Source organism: Argiope bruennichi, chromosome 1 (assembly GCF_947563725.1).
Source record: "Argiope bruennichi chromosome 1, qqArgBrue1.1, whole genome shotgun sequence".
NCBI classification, from domain to species: domain Eukaryota; kingdom Metazoa; phylum Arthropoda; class Arachnida; order Araneae; family Araneidae; genus Argiope; species Argiope bruennichi.
Genome location: NC_079151.1, coordinates 59,601,682 through 59,622,283, shown reverse-complemented (window position 1 = coordinate 59,622,283; position 20,602 = coordinate 59,601,682). Strand labels below are relative to the sequence as shown.

Here is a 20,602-nt window from a genome sequence, read left to right as displayed (position 1 = left end):
CAAGTATAGCAAAGGTGTACTTATGATAGTTAAAGATTTATCATTAAATCTGTGTTATTACCCGTTATATAATTTATCATTAAATATTATTATCAAAAAAAGAAATAAGTACGCTGTACTGCTTAGTTTATTTTAATACATTCTGCTGTGCAAAACTAAAAAAATAAATAAATAAACCATGAAATTTGCAAAAGTGATTTTTAGTAACAAGCAAGATAAACTTCATTTCGGGAGAAAGGTAGTGTTTGCGAAAACACTAACCCCAGATATCACAGATCCAATGAGAACACATAATCTGGTATATAGCTTTTAGCGTAATACGCATGTCGGTATTAAAAATAAGCATGAAAAGTTGTGTTAAAAATATCATTTTTGAATATTCTTTGGGCATACAATAAGGTAGTCTACCGTATGAACGTATCCAACAAATGAAAATTGTGGGAAGTTACAAAGCAAAACGCAATTCATATTTGAATTCTGAGCTAGGAGAAATTGAAAAAAAAAAACATAATATTTTACTTTTGTATTCAAACAATGGTGGGAAAAAGAAATTATGGGCTTTTTTTTATCTTGTAAATAAAGAAAAATAACTCTTAAAAGTATTCACACACAAAAAAAAAATCAGGGACTTAATTTTTTAGGATTTACCAACAGTCCTTTCTGTTTTTAATAAGAAGATGAGGAGGAAAGTCAGTGATTGACTACCTTGTGTCTAGGGACAAATTGCCTCGATGTCAGTTTGGAGAATCGGTCAGTGTTATGGACTGACTATGCTAAAGATAGTCGACCACCACAAATCCTGTCGATACTGCTACGTTCAGTGGTGGAGGGGTGGTCGGCTATACACAAGATGTCCTTTCTGACTCAGTACCCATATTATAAGTTAGCCATTTATCTTCTTTAAAGCACAAACATAAATAAAATGATGTAATAACATTACTATATTGTTTAAAAATTACTGAATAATAAAAGGTCATCACTGGTAATTAATTTTCTCACTAATGTTTAAAAATAATTATCGATATGAATGCGATAAAGAAAGCTTATAAAGATCAAGACTCTTCAGTAAACTGAAAATCATTTGGTTGTACAGTTTTATGTTGGCTTTCTATCAATAGGTTCACTTTAATCTGTTTGATTTGATTAATGGTAGCAGGTCGCATATTAGCCTGATGAGAATAAGATAAATAATTTTGTATATAACTTATCTATAAATTGATACCCTTCTATTTAAATTTCCATTATAATAACTATTTTCAATGAATACCAATGAGTTATCTTGTGGCGTGATTAGCTTTACGTATACTCAACCAATATGCACAACCGTACCTTATTAATATTGAGGTCTATATTTCAATAAAAAAGTCAAAAATGTGCGTCATCTTTCATTTACTTCACTTTTTTTCTGAACTCCGACTAAAAGGCGAAAAGAATGTACTAACTTTTTCGAAACTGATGGAAAAAAGACATTCACGGGGCACAAAGGGGAGAAAAAAAAAAAAAAAAAAAAAAAAGGAAACCTTGTCACTACAGAGTCTGAGCCTAGTTTGGAAAAATAATCTAACTGCTAGTCGCTCATTCGTAGAAGCAGATTGAATAGCATTCTAGTCAATTCATCTTCCGATAGCGCTTGTCCTGAGTGTACTTGTATTGTTTCGACTGCGTTTAAGAGCGGTACTTCGAGCTATTTCCTGATTGGACATCAGCCAATTTTATTACATAATTCCTCTTCAAATTGGCCTCTCTCCTTGTTTTAAATATATGCCATCTGATTTGCCTACTGTTCAGTAGGTAACAATTCGTAATACATTTAATCTTTAAGCTCGTCTGATTTTGAATCTTATCTCTATATTCTTACATGAAAATTCACGATCGGTTTTTTATTATGTATCGAAAATCATTAAAAAAAACAACGCATAGGCTAGATTTTTTTAAATAACATTTTTTAATCGAATTGAATCGAAATTTTTATTTGTTAAATAAGTTAAACCTTTTAATTTATTTATATTTTTAAATGTTATGATGGAAATATTGTTAAAACTTATATACCATCATGTAAGTTTCGTAATTGAAAAAAAAAACTTCGTTGGTTACACATCATAACTTTACATGCAGGATTGAAAATTATATTTTTCGAATCTCCTAATCATCGTCTCTTAGACAGATCGAATCTCAAATTTATAAATTTAAATCAAATCATTCTATGAGGCTATAATTCGTTGCAAAAATTACACATAATTCAGAAACATCTCAAGTATTCTATGGATTCTTAACTGAAGTAGTAAGACAGTATATTTTCGAATGTAAGGGGCACTTGATTAGATAATGAATAAACGGAAAGTGTGAAGGAGGTAAAACAAACTGATATATATATATATATATATTGATACTATAAATTAAATTTTTCTCAATAATGATTTTGTGCAATGAATTTGTTCAATGGTTTTAAAATCCTTCAAATATTTTTAACATGGTTTCTTATGTGATTGGATGTTAAATTTTCATTTGGATATTTGGATTTTAAGTGAGAGAAAGATTTGAATTCCCCATAAATTAATTTTTGAATAACGAAATCATTGCTAATTTTAAATAAGCAACAACTTAATTCGTAAAAGACAAATAATAAAATTTGAATTAGTGAAAAAAAAAAAAAAAAAAAAAAACCGAGAGAAAAATATTTTTATCATCAGCGGGTATCTTCCAGAATTATATATGGTTATTTCCGTTAATAAGGATCAATAAGCAAGACACTGGCTTTTGTAAAAAGAAAAAAAAAATTGAAGATAAAGTGAAAAAAAACTTTCATAAAAAATATCTTTAATTAAAAACAAACTAAGTAGGTTAAACAACAGGCGGATGAATCTACTTTAGTACCCATCCAAAAACCTAAAGAACTTTTCCACGACAGCTATAAGACTTTTTTTTTTAAATTACGAAAGAAAGTCAAGGAAAAAAAATTATTTAAAAAATCTGCTGTTCAAGCTGTTTTTGTCCACCGAAAAAATCCCACTTCGTCAACACTCGAAGGTGCAAAAAGCTAAGCTATAACCCGTTGATAGAAAAAGCCAATATAATAATAATAATACCACCAATAATAAAGTGGGATCGGGTGTGTGGAAAAAAAAATTTCCAGTAGGTGATGAAGTAAAGTGACGCGTTTTAAAAAACGTCCCACCTCCGGCAAGCGATTCGTGCCCTCTTCTGAACGGCGGCGCCGAAGAAAAGCCCTTTTCTACGGTGTGAAGAGGCATCGCGAGATGCTCAGCACCCAATGAGTGACCCTCAAACGGATGGCTGAGTGGCCCTCTAATATACTCGAAGGAATTACCAGGGCCAGGAATGGAGGACCCTTTCGCAGTTCTCTCCTTTAACCTAGAATAGTTCTCCAAAAGGATGTTGTAACAGTTGAGCCACATACGAGTCTAGATGCTCTTCTTTTCAACCACTCCGGATGGGTGTATGTATATAAAAATAGATACGCTCTCTCTCTTAAGCGTGCATGCATACATAGGCACGGGCAAAAGGGAGCTGTTTATAGCGTTTAAACAACACAACAAGAGAGAAAAGATATACAAGGGTCATTGTGGTTTGGATTTCCACCATGCGCAGCGGCAACAATCGCTGAAGTATCATTTAGGAAAGAGAAAGGTTGCTACAATCGGCGATGGCGGTGGTTGAGCTCTTTCATATCTCAGGGAAAGATTTTACCCCTTGATGGATCACGGTGATTGGGGTAGGATGGGTCGTGGAGCATCCTCTTTGCTCTCTGGCAAGGGCGGCGAAAGGAAATGCGATTCGAAGCCCCTGGAGTGGAACCGTTCTCTTCCTCTTTCAGCAGGATCGGGTATCACCTGTGCAAAGAGCCCTGAGCTTGGGCACGGGTGGAACGAAGACTACTAGATTTCATACGAAAGGATGAGCTTTCAATAGCATGTTTTCCTTTTGCATAGCAAAAATAGACTGAAGACGCTGGATGGAAGCATTAAAACCAGTAAATGGAATTCTTTTGCAAAATTATTTTTTTACTTAATTCATGAATTTTTTTGCTAACTCAGCTTATTTGTATCGTGCGCAATGTTCTTCGATTTTTCACAGTGGATAATTTGGATTATGCGATCTGAATTCTCTGGATGCCTCTTATATACTGATTCATTTTCGAATTTTAACTTATTTAAACTAAATCAATGTTGTTTTAAATATATTCATAATATAAAATAATAATATATTAATAAATAATAATTCACAATATTAAATATATTCATCACGTAGATTTCGTTATTTAAATTTTATTAAAATTTAAATAAAATATTTTAATCGACTTTCGACTATTTTATTAAAATATTTTAATCGATCTTTTCATTGATAAATTGAAATTTAATTTTTATTTTCTACGATTTTTTTCCCCCTTCTGTTGAAAAGAATAATAGTTCAAAGTGAAAATTTATATTTTTTCCCCCTGTTCTTTCTGTAATATTTTCCGGCTTTCAACCTTTTTCTCGCTATTTTTTTTTTTAAATTCTTCTTAGAAACTGAATCATAGCTCCATTTATCTCATATTATTGTTTTCTAGAATATACCTGATACAAAGAATATTTAATAATTTAAATTGTATCGAAATTTACTTTCTGTATGTAGTTATCTTTAAATGAAAGTGAAAATTCAAAAGATAGAAACAGTTGCGAAAAATATTTATCTTATCCTCCTTATACATAATTTAATAATTTTATTCTATCTATTTAGCAATTTTTGAATTTAGATTGATTTCTAATAATTTTTATAAACAGCGAGTACAATACAAATTTAAATTTCCGTTTTATGATTTTCAAAGCAAAAACTTCTGAGATACCAATTATTTAAACACGTTTTGAGATGTCCTTTAAATCTGATGTTTAAATATTTTAGAAGTATAAATTTAAAATTTTAAAATGCTGCGAAAGAATGTAATCGCTACGAAATGCTAAATAATGCAAAGTATTGTAATATTAACTTTTTAAAATTTAAAAGTTTAGATTTTAGCACCTTAAAGATATTTTATTCTATCGCTTCATAATGACAATACTAGTATCAGTTCTATTCAACATGCTTAAGCAGAAAAATGGAAAGATATATAGTGTTAAAAGGCAACTTTTAAAAGATTTTTTAAGGAAATAATGCAATTAGATTCTAATTTTGCTGGAACAATTTTCTGGAAACATATAAAGAGCCAATGCGTGTATTAAACCTTTTTATGAATTTAAGAACAATTTTGCTTATTTAAAGTCACAGTTTCTTCTAACGTTGTAATAAATGTAAATTGTGCTTTAATTTCCAATACATTAGATTTTTTTAAAAATAATTCAATGTAATTATTTTTATTCCATTTGAAGAACATTGCTTAGAAGTCAAAAATAAAACCTCTTTGCTCAAAAATTATTAATTCTAATCATCTATTCCAAGGACTATATAACTTATAAATGTATATTATCTATGACTAAAAACTGCAATTGCTATGAAAAGATAATTCAAAGAATATACCTGAGTACAGTTAAACAATGGGGATTCCTCAGAAAATGTCACATTCTAAAAGAAATTTATCATAAATATTACAGAAGCTTTTTTTTTATGTTGCATTATTTTCAAAATTAATCGCTTTATAATAAGCTTCTAATAGCATAGCGCTTTATAATAATTATTTCTCTTCTACTAAGGATTGTAGCACAAATTTTCCCAATAAACTTCTCATATATAGGGCAGTTTATAATAAGGAAGCTGAATTCCATTTAATTTATTCAAATTTCAGTTTGAATCGGAAATTACTAACAGCTAAATCCCACCGTCCAGCTTCTAAATTAGAATATAAATTTATCAGTTGTCCATATCATTTGATAACTTAATAACTTATCTCTTTGAATGCAGCATACTAATTCACTATCAACGGTGAATTAATTGTGATTGCGTAGCTGTGATATATGCCTTGTTAATAATATTTGTCATAACAAATTTATTCTACGAATTTACATACATTTTCTCAGAAGTCATATAGTGTTATTTTTGTAGAAAATTTTCTTTTTTAAAATTTCATGCTAGATCTCTTTTGTATTCCTCGATAATAATCTTTTATCATTGTGAATTTATTCTACGAAATTACATAAATTTTCGCAAAAGTATCAGTCGTATAGTGAGTTATTTTTGTAGAGAGTTTTCTTTTTTAAAATTTCATGCTATATATCTTTTGACGATATCTTGGTGCAATATTTTCAAAAGTATATAATTTTATAAAGACGGTAGTACTTAACAAAATTTTCAAATATTGTATAAACTACCTCAAACTATATTCTCTTAAAAAGATTTAATATGAAAAAGTTAAAAGAATTTTTTTTCTGGTTTTTTTTCTTCTCCTCTCTAACTTAAAGAAATGTTAACGTGTCAACAATTCTTCTTGTCTGTGGAATTTAAATTGAGTATTCTTTTAAACATCTTCCAACATTTTTATGAAGAATAAAAGCAAAAATTTTATTAAAGATGATTTTAAAAAAATTCCTTTTCAAAATAAAAATTATTCTATCTTCAAAGATAAATCGGCCACATCGCAATTTAACTCTCTTTTGATTCTATACGAAATGTTGAAGTCTCTCTATTGAAGCTGAAAATTTAAACTAGCCAAAAATTGAAACAAAGTACACAAAATTTAAATTCTAAATAGGAATCTAACACAAGTTTCGGCCTTAATTTAGTTATGTTATTATTATTATTTTGAAACTATAAGCATTATTTTGAAAGAAATCTTCAATTTTGAACCTTGATTCGATGGCGAAGAAAAACCGAGGCACTAATTTTCTCACCATAACCGCAAAGGGCCAAGTATATCAATATATTTAATGCATACCAGGACTGCATATAACAACGGGTAGTCAAGAGAATTAGACTTTATATACACTCATTTCCTGAGACTGTGCTAACAGACCATCAAGGCATAGACACAATTCATTATCTTTTCTCTTTTCATACAAAACTGCGATCGAAGCCTTAAGTGGAAACGGAATTAGTATTCTTACTGAATCTATAAATTGCACTGTTAAATAATCATTAAATCAATTGATTCAATCATATAAGAATTAATAATATATTTACAAAATCAAGTATTGATTATCCAAACATTCATTTGATCAAAATATGCAAGGAATCATCTCTAAAGAGTACTTAACGCGTCAACGATCAATTATGAACAAAAAAAGTACACGTATTTTAATGATGATTTTATTTTAGAAAATCGCTTATTTTCAGCAATATGAAATTGCTGACAGAGATATTTCAAAGTCTCAAAAAAGTGAGATCACTTCAGAATGAAATGGGAAAGAAGACTATAAACTTAGATTTTATTGGTCCGATGCAAGATTACGAATTCTAAACATCGAGTGTAATTTCAACACAACACACTGATTTAGCAAATCAAACGAGTAACATCAAATCGATAGTTTTCCAATAACAAACAACTCATTAAATAACAACAACTTTCCAATAGCTCAAACTTTTAAAGTTCTCGTGATTTCTAGAAGAAGCATAAGATGTTCGTCATCATCCCCTGAATTTTTTTAGGAGTTGTCAACAAATCCTTTATTTTAAATATTTAAATCATTCTAAAAATGATTTATCATCCCTATAACTGCATCCAGTTTTCAGCGATTAAAGTGCAATTATATTGCAATTACGCTTACGCTTTAAAAATATTATATATTTTTTAAAACTTATGCTGCATTTTAGGAATTAAGACAACCTTACAATCTCATCGCACAAAATGATTAAAATATAAACTATATAGAAAATGATAAACGCTTGCAGATTTCCTTTTTCAAATTTATTATTTCCATGTTTGTGAATCTACTAATACTGCTATTAAAATGTCAAAAATTAGAAACTTTTATAGGAAATGAGACAGATTTTTAAAGAAATAACTTCTTTCATTAATATTTTCCCACTACTTTATTTAACCGATGTTATGTAATTTGTAAGCATGTGGTGAAACGACTTCCACATTAAACATTACTAAACGGTATGAATAGAAATTACAAATGAAACTTATAGATGGACAAGGCGCCATGAATAATATTAAAAATTAGGTCCGAAGATCAGAGGTATCAGTTTTCACGTGCTGTGAGAAACACATCTTCATATCATGTAAAAATTAATATCAGATCGTTATCACTAAATGCAATTCAAAATGCTAACTTATTTGTATTAATGTAATTGTTTAATTGTTTTCTTTGTAAAATTAAAAACTGAATAAATAAACTTAAATATGATTTTTTTAACAGTAAAATAAGAAGCCTCCAAAAATGAAGTAGAAATTTTTGGAAACATACATTTTTGCGAGATTCTTCAATGGTTGTTTGAATTAATAATAAAATTCGATCTCGGTTAAAGATATGGCCATAAAACATGCTAAGTAACAACATTAAATTACATTTTATTTTGTTTACTATTCATCAATGCTTCAGTGATCGCGGTTAAAAGATCGACCAGTAAGTTTTTCCAGGTCAGGTGTCAGTTATTGAAAATTTGAGACTTCGTTTGGAATATGAAATCGATAATATGTCTAAACGTTTAAGTAGCTTTAAAGATAATGACTTAATTTTAAATTTTTAAATGAAATTATAAGTGATAAATATAGAAATGGAAATTTGAATTCACTTTTAAAGGAAACTCTAAAACTAATACAGATGTAAATAAAATTTTAAAAAACTAATTTTAAAATTAGTTAAAAAATTAAATTGAAATAAAAATACCAACTATTAAACAATAACTGGTATAAAGCGTACCTTACCCAAGATTGTATTGGAAATATTGCTAGCTGATAAAATATAACTATTCAATCATTAATATAATATATATGTTAAAATAAATATAATAATTGGTGATTACTATGTATGTATCTGTAATTAAACATAATCACAGGAATAATTAAATTTACAGTAATACACACATACACAAATATTGAAATAATTAGTTCATAAATGAATATAAAGTTCATAACTAAAGAAAAGTAATTAATTATCTAAAAAGTTTATATTTACTGAAAATGCCATAGTTAAATTTGGCATCCACTACAGCAGGAATAGATTCCGAAGAAGTTGATTAAAATTAATAAGGAACTGAAAGGAAGTACTTTTAGACTTCATCAGAAAAAAAATCTTTTTAATTACGTATTCAACAAATTAGGAAATCAAAATAAATAAATATGGATGGAAAATAAACGTAAACATGTCTCAATTCTATGTACTTTTTATGTGCCGCTCAAGCTTAAGAGCTACATTTAATTACTTAGTCTATCCGTTTCATTATAATAAATATTTTTTTTTCGAAATCATTATACTTTAAGGTAGATGTATCTCAACTTTTCATTCCGAACAAATTCCCTCCTCCGCTCCTCTGAATTGTTTCTAAACGGCTGAAAGCGGACTTTATTGATTTGCTTTCAGTGCGGAAATAAAATAATAAACTTTTTTTTTTAAAGAAAAACGAGGAGTTTTTTAGAAAACTTCAAGAACTATTTTGGATCATACTTTCACGAACACTTTTAAAAGTATTATTGGATTGTTTCGATATAATTGCTAAAAAATCATGAAAAATATGAAAATGTAAAATTAAACACCCAAATTCTTTTTCATTTTTCTCTGTTTCTTTTCTTTTATAACAGTATAAAAGGCACAACTTGAAAATGGAAATACAATTTTATCTCAGCGTCAGTTGTATTTGAAAACAAAAGTCTTTGCAATTTTAGATTGAAACATTTGACCGAAAACATAAAATTCTTTTCGAGTTGGGAAAAGAAAAAAGGAAAATAAAAAGAAGAATTAAGGAGCTTTGCGAGACGAAAGACAGTCCGAAATTCTTAATTTCAAATAATCTGGATTGATAATGGTCGATACTTATATAAATATGAAAATGCCTGAAACCAGTCAAGGGAAGTCGATATTCACTCAATGTTAACAAAAAAAAGGGGAGGGGGACAAAAATTGCTTCTTCAAGTAGATTTAGATGCAAGATTAGCTTAGATTTAGATTATCACATAGATTTAGTTATTCTAAATTTGTTCAAAAAAATTTAGAATAACTAAAACATAAGTTTGGATAACTATGTAAGAAGAAAAGAATGAATTTTAAAAAATTTCAAATAAAATGAGAAAAGCGATATTTTTTATTTGTAATATTATTCAAATAAATATTAAAATTATAATTTCTTAATAATTTTCCTTATAATAATTAATTTTTTATTATTGTATTTTTTTTTCTTTATTAAAGGTGGTGCCTTTATTTTCCTTAATAATCTTTTACAATAAAATTACAGATATAAATCATTTGCAAAAACGAACGATTGTGTTAGTTGAATAAAAATATATATAGTTTGCTACATTATTTTTATGTAACTAAAATATAGGAGGCTAATTTTTCTTCTTCTTGGAATGAGAAATGCTTACGCTTGTTGTTTGTAAAATTTAGACCGAAAATTTCACTCTCAGTCATATTAAATTTATTTCTAATATCTCCATTGCCAAAGTTTTCAAATAAAAAACTTCATAAAAACTAGATTTTCGAATAAAATGCAATATTACAGAAAATTTATTAAATAATTTCTCTAAATTAAAAAAAAAATGCCACTTTATTTTGCTAATTTCACCCTTTAATGTATTAATAAGTATGAGAGCCTTGTCGTATTTGTTTTCTAAATTATTATTTTTAAACTTTAATATTCGATGAATTGAAGTAATTCTGAAAAGCCAATATTTTACTAATGAGCAAATATTGACTTTATAGTTTGAACAATTTTATCTTTTAATAGTTTCATAGTTTTAAATTTAAAGGAAAATAATAAAAAAAATTAAATCATAATAGTAATGTAGAAGTTTTTTGTTGGATTTAAAAGATATTTCCTGTTTATTCTAAAAAATAAATAATAGCTCCATATTATCCTTTTAGAAGCTAGAATAAATTTATACATTACGAAAAAAGAACTTTTAACATCCATCAGGCCGGTGACTCCACCATGCATCGAATTATCTATCACTTCTGAAATTTATAGGTCAATATTAAATCATTCTAAGAAGCTATAATTCCATATGAAAACGACGTGTAATTTGCAAGAGCTTTAAGTATTCTATGGTATATTAACCAAACCAGACATCTAATTAGTAATTAAGTTTTGATCTAATTAGATAATAAAAAAATGAAACAGTTAAGAGAAAAACGGAATTAGGAATAAGCATGCCAAGAAAACGCTGGCATTATTTGGAAAAAAAAATGAAATAATTCAATTAAACTTTTTTTTTATTTAAAAATACAAATTAAAAAAAAGGTTATATGAAGAACTAGATATTTCTGCATCCACAACAATGAGTTTTGAAATTTAAGGGTATACTTCATTTTTCAAAATTTCTATTACATTTACATGCAATTTTTTGCATCACTGTGATTTAAAAAAACGGATTCGTGCCACAACGAAATAATGATTCTGTAACTTTCCCAACAATCTTCCAAAAGCTCTCTCTTCTTCTATAACGTATTGTACTCACTTACCATCCCAAAAAGCCAAGTATTTTATCTCTTGATGATGGCTATCTCATAAAGATGTTTTTTTTTTTTTCATTTTAATTGCAATAAAATAAAAAAAAGAGAATTTATCAATTTTAAAATTATTAAATTAATTACTAAAATTATTATTATTTAATTATTAATTTTAAAATCATCGATTCTTTAAAAAAATATACAAAAAATTAAAACTACATAAGTATATCTGGGAAAATATTTTTAGTGAAACCAAGGGGCACTCGGATATTGACATTTAGTGCAAGTACTTCGTCTGTTATGTAAGAAGAATCAGCTAATACATAATATTTTTAAAAAATCGAAAGAAATCATGATAAAAATCTGTAATGAGATAATATTTGTTAAAGGAGGTTTTTTCAAAAGAAATAATAGATAATAAATAGGGAAAAAAGCAATAAACATTAGTTTTCAATGCATTGTTTCATGTATTTAATAATAATCTTTTTCATTTGCCTTTTTAATTATGCTAAGCAACGTTTCATACCGGCAATACTATCATCAACAACTTTTTAATTCGGAATTCTTTTTTTCAAAATTCGAAATATTCAGTTAATTAAATTTAACTTCCAACTGCAAAATCTGTTAAAAAGTTATTTAATCTCCCACTTTCTCTCTATAGAATTAATTATTTACTCAAAGCTTTCATCTGTAACATTTTTTAAATAATTATAATCATACTAATATAATTTATAATATCTAATCTTAATTAACTATCAATATAATTTATAGTTGTATTATATAATTATTTTTACGTAATTTATATTAATTCTGTTATTAATCTAAACAATAAAAAATGATAACAAAAATAACGATTAAAAAGAATAAATTAAAAAAAAAAAGGCAAGTGACGGAAATTGCGTTACAGAACAAGAAGCACGTTCCAAATATTTCAGGAAATATTATATAAGTGTTATTAAATATTTAATGCATCTTGATAAATGAGAAATGACATTAAAATTATTAATTTGCATGAAACACTTTATGAATGAAACAGTAACATTATAAAATAGAATATAGCCTTACTAATATAATATATAATATAATATAGCCTTACTAATATAATATATAATATAATATAGCCTTACTAACAAAATCAAATTCATTTACGTAAGCCTTGATTCAATATCGTATTCTTACGAACTCTCTAAAAACAATTCAAACAATCATATCAATCTATTCATTGTTTAGATTGATATTAATTTGGATTAAAAATATTTTTTTTTTAATTTCTAAGCTTTATATTAATATTTGTTATATAGAAAAGTTTTTATTACATTTGAAACTGAAACTGAAAAACATAATAAATTTAGCAGTAAACTCATTTATATTATACTTTTTGCTACAATAGCAATCGCAGACAGAAACACAAAATGAAAATTAATAAATAATTTTGAATTTACATTGGTTTTATTATAAGACAATAGATACATGGATATCGCTTCCGACATAAAAAAGGTTACATCTAAATGAACTAATGCAAGCTACTTAAATGTATTCCCGAGATAACTTTGTCAGGTTTTAAAGAAACACTTATATATATATATATATATAAATTCCAACCAATCTGAAACTAAGAGTTTTAACAATTTTTCAAGAAATATCAAATTTGGAAATACATGACAGTAAAATTATGAAAAGATCATAAAATAAAATTGGTTTCATTTCCCATTGTAATTTCAGAAGATAAAATTTTTTATTTGAGACATTTTGAAATAGGAATTGCTCCAGAAAATCGAGGGTTTCTTTTTTATTGTTCTTATTTCTAAAAACTATTTTTCACCTTTTTATCAAAAAAATTTTTTCTTTCATGAAATTTTATGTTTCATTATAGGGTTAACTAAAGAGATAAAATAAATATTTTAATGCATTTTGATTGCCATTCAAAAAATTGTTACTATTTTTATTTTTTTTCTAACTAAGCAATTTAAAACGAAATATCTATAAATGACTAACATTTGATTTATCTTTCACTTTTTCTTAAATAATTATCTAGTTATAATATATAATTTTTTGGCTATTTGTATCAAGTCCATTCAAATTTCTATTTCAAAATAGGCGGTTAAAATATATGACTAAACATTTCTCCTCAGATTAATACATCCAAATCCTTTTCGAATTTAGGAGACAAATTATTATACCAAATGATTATTGATTCAAATTTCCTATTCACTATATTGATGATGAGCAGGAGATGATAAACAACGACAATGACAAAAAGAAAAAAAAATGATAGTTACATTTCAGTATATTCACCTGTTGTAACTACAAGTGCTTCTTTAGAGAAATAAACAATGGTGCTGCTTGACTACTGAGTCATTAATATGAGTGTCTATCTCCGTGGCCTACTCACATGGAACCATTTTATTTTTAAGCATGTAAGCTGAAATTAAGCTATTCACATATCATTTCCATACATCTTCAACATAAGAACTATCAACTTCAACATAACGAACATTATAGCCAGTATTTGTCAATATTGTCCATAAACATATCAAGTGTTACATGGGTTCTAAGGTGTAATAAATATGGTACATCTTTACCAAAATAGAAAGTATCATTCACTTAGATGATATAGAAAATATAACCAGTTAATGGTTCAATAATGAAAAAGAATGAAAGAGTGACTTACTTGCGAAGCGCGGGTCCGGAGTGGTGCTGTACCATCCTGGTGCTGATTGCCGGACGTCCCCGTAATGCGCTGAGATGTCCGTCCCGTTGCAGTACTGGGTAGGGAAGGTGTTGGGGTGGGAGAGCTGGGACATGTGCATGTAAGGGTTGGTGACGGGCACGTTCATGGCTGCTTGAGACTGGGGACTCCTGTAGGCAGAACCTAGTCCTGAATTCTCAGCCGCGGCTGCAGCGGCTGCGACGGCCTTCTTGTAGCTTTCCTCGAGTGGGCTCAGTATATCGGTCACGGAAAACGGGGTAGAATGTTTGGGACTCAGGGACATTGCTTCACAACGCCAGAGCTCGGCCCCTCCACAAGTGCCCCCTCCGTTCAGGGTCACTGGAGATCTTCTTTCCCCTCAAGAGTGTCCGGGGATGCTCCAGGATCGGGTCTCTTCCCTACTTGAAAACGCTTCGCAATTCGGCTTGATGGCAGTAAACTGACACCGAGGTCTACAGGGACGGCACTACATGCGCTGGGGCTGACCTACTCGTATGTGTGAGTGCGTGATACGATGTGAAGTGGGGAAGAAGGGGGGTCGGCACGACCAATGGGCTCTTGGCGAGTCGTTGACGTTCCACGAGAGCGCATGCGCGGATCCGGTGTCACACGTCGTCCGATATATCTTTCTCTCCGGAGGAAAAAGAATGCAAGTTTCAAATGAATAAAGATTGCAAAAATTCTCCGCTGGAGAAATGGAATGGAATTGTCCGTTTTGGTTTTTCTCGAACTGAAGAAGCGAGTCGGACCGAGAGTCGATGAATGAAGATGAAGCGCGAAGAGCGGATGAGAATAAAAGATGAAACCGGGAGAAGGTGTTCGGGAAACGGGGTGGAGTCCACTTGACTCAAACGAACCAATAAGAGATTGAGCAGGGAGACGCTTTCCTATTGGCGTGGTCTGTCGGAGTACTCTTGATCAATGGAAGCAGAGCACGCGTTGTAGCACCTCCCAAGCATCCGAGAGCGGAACGAGGACTATTTTGGATGGAAGGATGAAGGGGGATGACCACAAATGGTACGATGACCAGCGTATGGCGAATTAATTTGATGCTTTCTCAAGTAGAGATTAGTTCTAGAATTTTGCCGTTATCTCAGATGGAATTAATCGCAGTTGTTAGATAAAGATTACATTAAACAGCAAAATTTTTGAAATGATGCTATATACAAATGCTTTAGCATGGATAAAATCAATATATGAATAAATAAATGTTCTATTAAAATTATATAGAATATATGTTCTATAAATAGATTATAATTTCCTCTAAATAGAAATTCTTTCTTTCTGTTCCTTAATTCGGATTATTAAAGAGTACTTCAAAAATTAAATACTACCTTTTAAAGTTAAATGAATATAAAGTTTAGAAATCGGATTAAAGCTCGTTTGTTTTAAATATTTTTTTTATTTGAGTGAAATAAATTAAAAATCTTTATTTAATAATAATAAGAGAAATGATTTAAAAATTCGCCTCAGATTACTTTTAATATTGATTCTTTTCATTCCTTTTAAATACGAATGAAAATTATATTAACTGAGAACTAAATATTTTCTGTTTTTTGATAACAAGTTTAGATTCCTATTATTGAAGAAACTATTTTTTTAAATTAGGTTCTTTATTACTATTTACGAATATAAAGACAATTGTTGATATTTAATTATTGAAATTTGTGATTGATTTACCAAATATATTATTTAAGTGACGGTTCTTTTATAAGAATTCTCTAATTTATATCTGTTAGAAGAATGTAATGTTTTTTTTATTTGCTATTATTTAAAGTAAGGCAAAAAAATAAAGAAAAGAAAAGAAAAAAAACCCCTGTTCTTTAAAACAGTAATACTGAAATTATGAAGCTCAATTTTCTAGTACATTGCGAAACCCCTAAGTGAATTTAAAATGTTTGTAACCATTTCCATCTTTTCACTACTTTACACCCCTTCTCTTCCCTCAAATTTTTTTCTTTAAAAGTTAAAAAAAAAAAAAAAAAAAAAAAAAAAAAACCTTGAAAAGAGAGAGAGGGAGATGAAACTCAAATGTAAGTTTTTAAGATTTTTTTAAATCTTTTTCCTTCTTTTTTGCCTCCCCCCTTTTTTTTTTTAAATTTTTTTTATACTTAAGTAGCAATCTAAATTCAAAGGAAGAATACGACAAAAGGAACTAATACGAACTTTAGTTTTTTCTTCTTCTTTCATTAAAATAATTAATTTTTCGAAGTACAGTACATGACGTTCTAATTTTCAACTTAACTCCAAGCACTAATTCATATTTCCATTGCCAATTTTTTTTCAATACACTAATTGTCAAAATTTTAAATATCAAATACTGAAATTATATACTCTATACCTTTTTAATTTGGGAGACGGAAGTTTTTTTTATATTAAAGAAATTTGTAATAATTAATTAACTTAATTATACGCTAAATTCAAAAGATCTGAACTTTTCCTACTAATCTTAGCTTCAGTAACATAGATTCAAACTTCTTTTATTGAAAATAACAATCCTTAATTGTAGAGTTAAAATTTTCTTTGAAAACTGATTGATATTCTAAAAAGGGATTGTTTTTGCAACCTAACAATGGGAATTCCATTTTCACTTAACATTTGTAACAGCTGAGTGCAAAATTATGTTTCGCTTAGCCCTCTTTATATATATATATATATATATATATATATATATATATATATATATATATATATATATATATATATATATATATATATATATATATATATATATATATATATATATAACTAAAATAAATGGCACAGAAATCGTTGTTATTACTTAGCACTGAATTGCAACATTTAATTGTAAAGAAATTGTACGTTTTCGATTTAGTTTTTGCTCTGCTCTTAATTCGAATCGTTACTTAGTAAATTATTTTACTTGCAAAACATTATTAGAAAATGCTGGAGGGTAGGTTCACCTTGCCTTTGAAACCTTCATTCAGTCAGATGAACAATGTAGAAGAAATTAAGATGCTTAAAATAGACGTCAAACAGAAGAGTTCATCGAATGCGAAAATAAATTGAGCCATCATAGGATAGGTAATCACTATATGTTGCTTGTGAAATTAGATGCTCGTATCTTCCTTAACTATTATTTCACAAAAATTGTTTTTGCATTATCTTAAAATAAACAAAAAAAAAAAATTTTTTTTTTAATGATATGAGTTTTCTTTCTGTACATAATTATTTTCTTTCATTTTAATAAAAAAAATTAATTTGATACAAATCTATAACAGTGTTTTTAATGTTATGATTGAGATGCAAATTCAATCATCAAGTTATTCAATCGCGGGCTTTTGACAATGTTGAAATTAAGATTTGAAAAAAAAAAAAAGTGTTTTCCTTGGACTTATATCTGAAGTAGGTTTTTTACTTACACTTCTATTTCGTAGAATATACATTTTTTATAGAAGTTCGATTCAATTAAAGTCGTATTTTTCAACTCAAATAACAAGTAAATTTTTTTAAATGTATTTTATATCAATAATTTAACAGCTCAAAAATCAATAGTCTGAGAGAATAATCTGATCGCCAAAGGCGGCATGTACAAAATATTTCATCAAGAAATATCTTCGGTCTTCCCACTTTGTTACTCGGATCGTGACCTATAAATAAGCCATCGAGAGCCCGAGTAGCTTCCCTTTATTTTGGTGCTCTTGCAGATCTAAATCATCTCTCGGTAGAGGTGCGTGAAGAGGGCGCAGCTTAACTGTCCGGAGTATCGAAGATGGCTCCTAAATAACACTCATTTAGGAACAAGTTTCATCGATGGCCGGGTCTAAAACCAACAAGTGAGGCTTTAGACGCCTCTCGAGGGCCCACGGCCCCACCCGATAAGAGTTTGCAGTGATTTTCAGCGAGAGTTAATCATTGTGCAGCCGCCTTTTCAATGCATCGATTTGGATTCTTAGAGAAATTTAATGGCGGAGCTCTTGCCGAGGATGGGACATTGATCCTTCACGATGATTTGGAAATCGGGATCGAGAAAGATCTTTTTTTTTCTTGTCATCGCCTTTCAAAAGGCGCTCAGCTCCCTCATAATTCATTTCTTTTCACGAGAAGTTAATAAATGGTGTAAGATTACGCAGAAAAGCGAGAATGAACTTTTTTTTTTTAAGTTGTACAAATGCATAGGAATTTTTTTCCTATTTAAATTTACAGTTCAGTAATTGCAGAATGAGAAAAGTGAAATTTTATTCTTCATATATCGTCGTAATCTTATGCGAGTTAATAGCTAATTTTTGTATATATTTCGCAAATCAATCAAGATTACTGAGTTTTTGATTTTTGTAAATTTGTAAAAACAAAACAAATATAAAATTTGTTACAAAAATTTGCACAAAGATATTTAGATGAAATTACAAATATGTAAATAAATACAGTAAAATAAAATATTTAATCTTCTTACCTTAGAAACTGAATCTCTGTTATGCCTTAAAATTTGATCGGTGATGTTATTAGAGCATTGCTTATAAAAAGAAACTCTCATCAGCGCATGATTTGGCATTGAATGATTCGGTTGAAATGATTAAAAAAATTAACATTTTACTGTCTTGCCTCAGGTGATGAAGGAAATATGTGTTAGTTATGCCATTTAGTTTAGCGAAGCGAACGATCTCATTAAAGCATTTTTTATAAGAAGGAACTCTGGTGTACGATTTTGCACAGTCATTCGATTGAAATGCACAAGAAAATGAAAGTTTTGTCTTGGGTAGCATTGAAATCGTGTTTCGGTTATACTATGCAGTTTAGCTGATTATCTTATTAAATCATTGCTTCTAAAAAGAAACTCTGTTTTGTACGCAAATTCGCACTGAATAATTCAGTTGAGGTGACTAGAAAATTAAATGCTTTAACCTTTTGCTTCAGGGGATGTAAGAATTACTTCTCAGTTATGCCATACAACTCGAATTAAAGATGTAAGCAAAACATTGCTTATAAAAAGAAACTTCTACTGTGCATGACTTTGCAATGATTGATTCGATTGAGAGGACAAAATAAATAAATAAAAAAGAAAGGAAAAAGAAGACATTTTGCCCTTTTGCCCTAAGTGACACAGAAAAGGCATTTCAGTCATATCATACAGTTAAACTGACGATATTATTAAAGCATTACACATAAAATTAAATTTTTACCTATGCCGACTCTGTATTGAGTGATTCGATTGAAATGACATAGAAATTGAGACCCTTTACCCCTTTGCCTCAGATGATGTAGAAATTGCGTTTTTGTCATACCATATAAATTGACTGAAGATATATATAGAAACTCCCTTGGGTATACAGTTTAGCGCATAGTTAGTTAGTATCATAGTCTTTTGAAAGGCGATGACAAGGAAAAAAAAAAATCTTTTTCCAACCCGATTTCCAACTCATCCGTGAAGGATCAATGTCCCATCCTCGGCAAGAGCTCCGCCATTAAATTTCTCTAAGAATCCAAATCGACGCATTGAAAAGGCGGCTGCACGATGATTAACTCCCGTTCTATTATAGTTCAAACGACAAAGAAGTTAAAACATTTTACCTTCTTCTCTCAGGTGACATAAAAATTTTGTTTCAATTACTTCATGCAATCTTATGGGCAGCAGTATTATAATGTTGCATATAAATAACGTGCCGTTAACAGCAAAAGTATTTGAATTGATTTGAATGAGTTTTATACAAATAATGATTAAAAAAAAATTCTCAATTTAATACAGAAAAGGCGAAAAAAAAATCAGTGGAGGTTATTGTCAATGGATGAATGGTTTAAAGTTTCTTTACCATCCAAAAATTAATTAGATGCTTGTAATGTTTGGCCTTTCGCATATGTATTTAATTAAAAACACCTCAATTGCTTTTATTAGCAGCATAAAATTAATCATAGTAATCTCAGCAAAGCGCTGACTACATTATTTGAAAAGAACTCTATTTGTTATGTGTGTTTAAGTCTTAAGTATGTCCAATGTATGTATATGTGTAATCCAATGTCCCTATAAGTAAAGTTTAAAACCTCATATTTTGTTTAAAAAACTTTATGACAATTCTTGAAACAAACTGAAATCTTTCCAGATATATTTATCTCAATTTTTTTCTCCTTATGATACACATTGCCGTTTCTTGCAAATTTTTTGTGGTTTTTGGATGCTGGAAATATAATTCGTATAACGAAATTAAAAGATTGTGCTTCGTTTCTTTTCTGTTAGCTCTTACTATTAAATTCATTTAAGTCAGCATAATATAACATATTATTTTTTTTAATTGGGATGCTGGTTATTCAATAATAATCACTAATATCTGCATTTGGTTTCCTTTATTTGTCTTTCATTGACTATTAGTTGACTTAAAAACATGTAAGTTTCTTTAAACAT

At 28.8% G+C, this 20,602-nt stretch overlaps 1 protein-coding gene across 1 annotated transcript in view; it reads right to left on the bottom strand.

The window, feature by feature from the left end:
* The window catches only part of LOC129970538 (homeobox protein Nkx-2.1-like), a 57,434-nt gene extending 42,532 nt beyond the window's left edge, over nt 1–14,902 (bottom strand). The window contains exon 1 of the mRNA XM_056084467.1: nt 14,209–14,902. Coding sequence (XP_055940442.1) covers nt 14,209–14,530 — 322 coding nt within the window. The 5' untranslated portion in view covers nt 14,531–14,902. The remainder of the gene's footprint in view (nt 1–14,208) is intronic.
* Between the last annotated feature and the right edge of the window lie 5,700 nt (nt 14,903–20,602).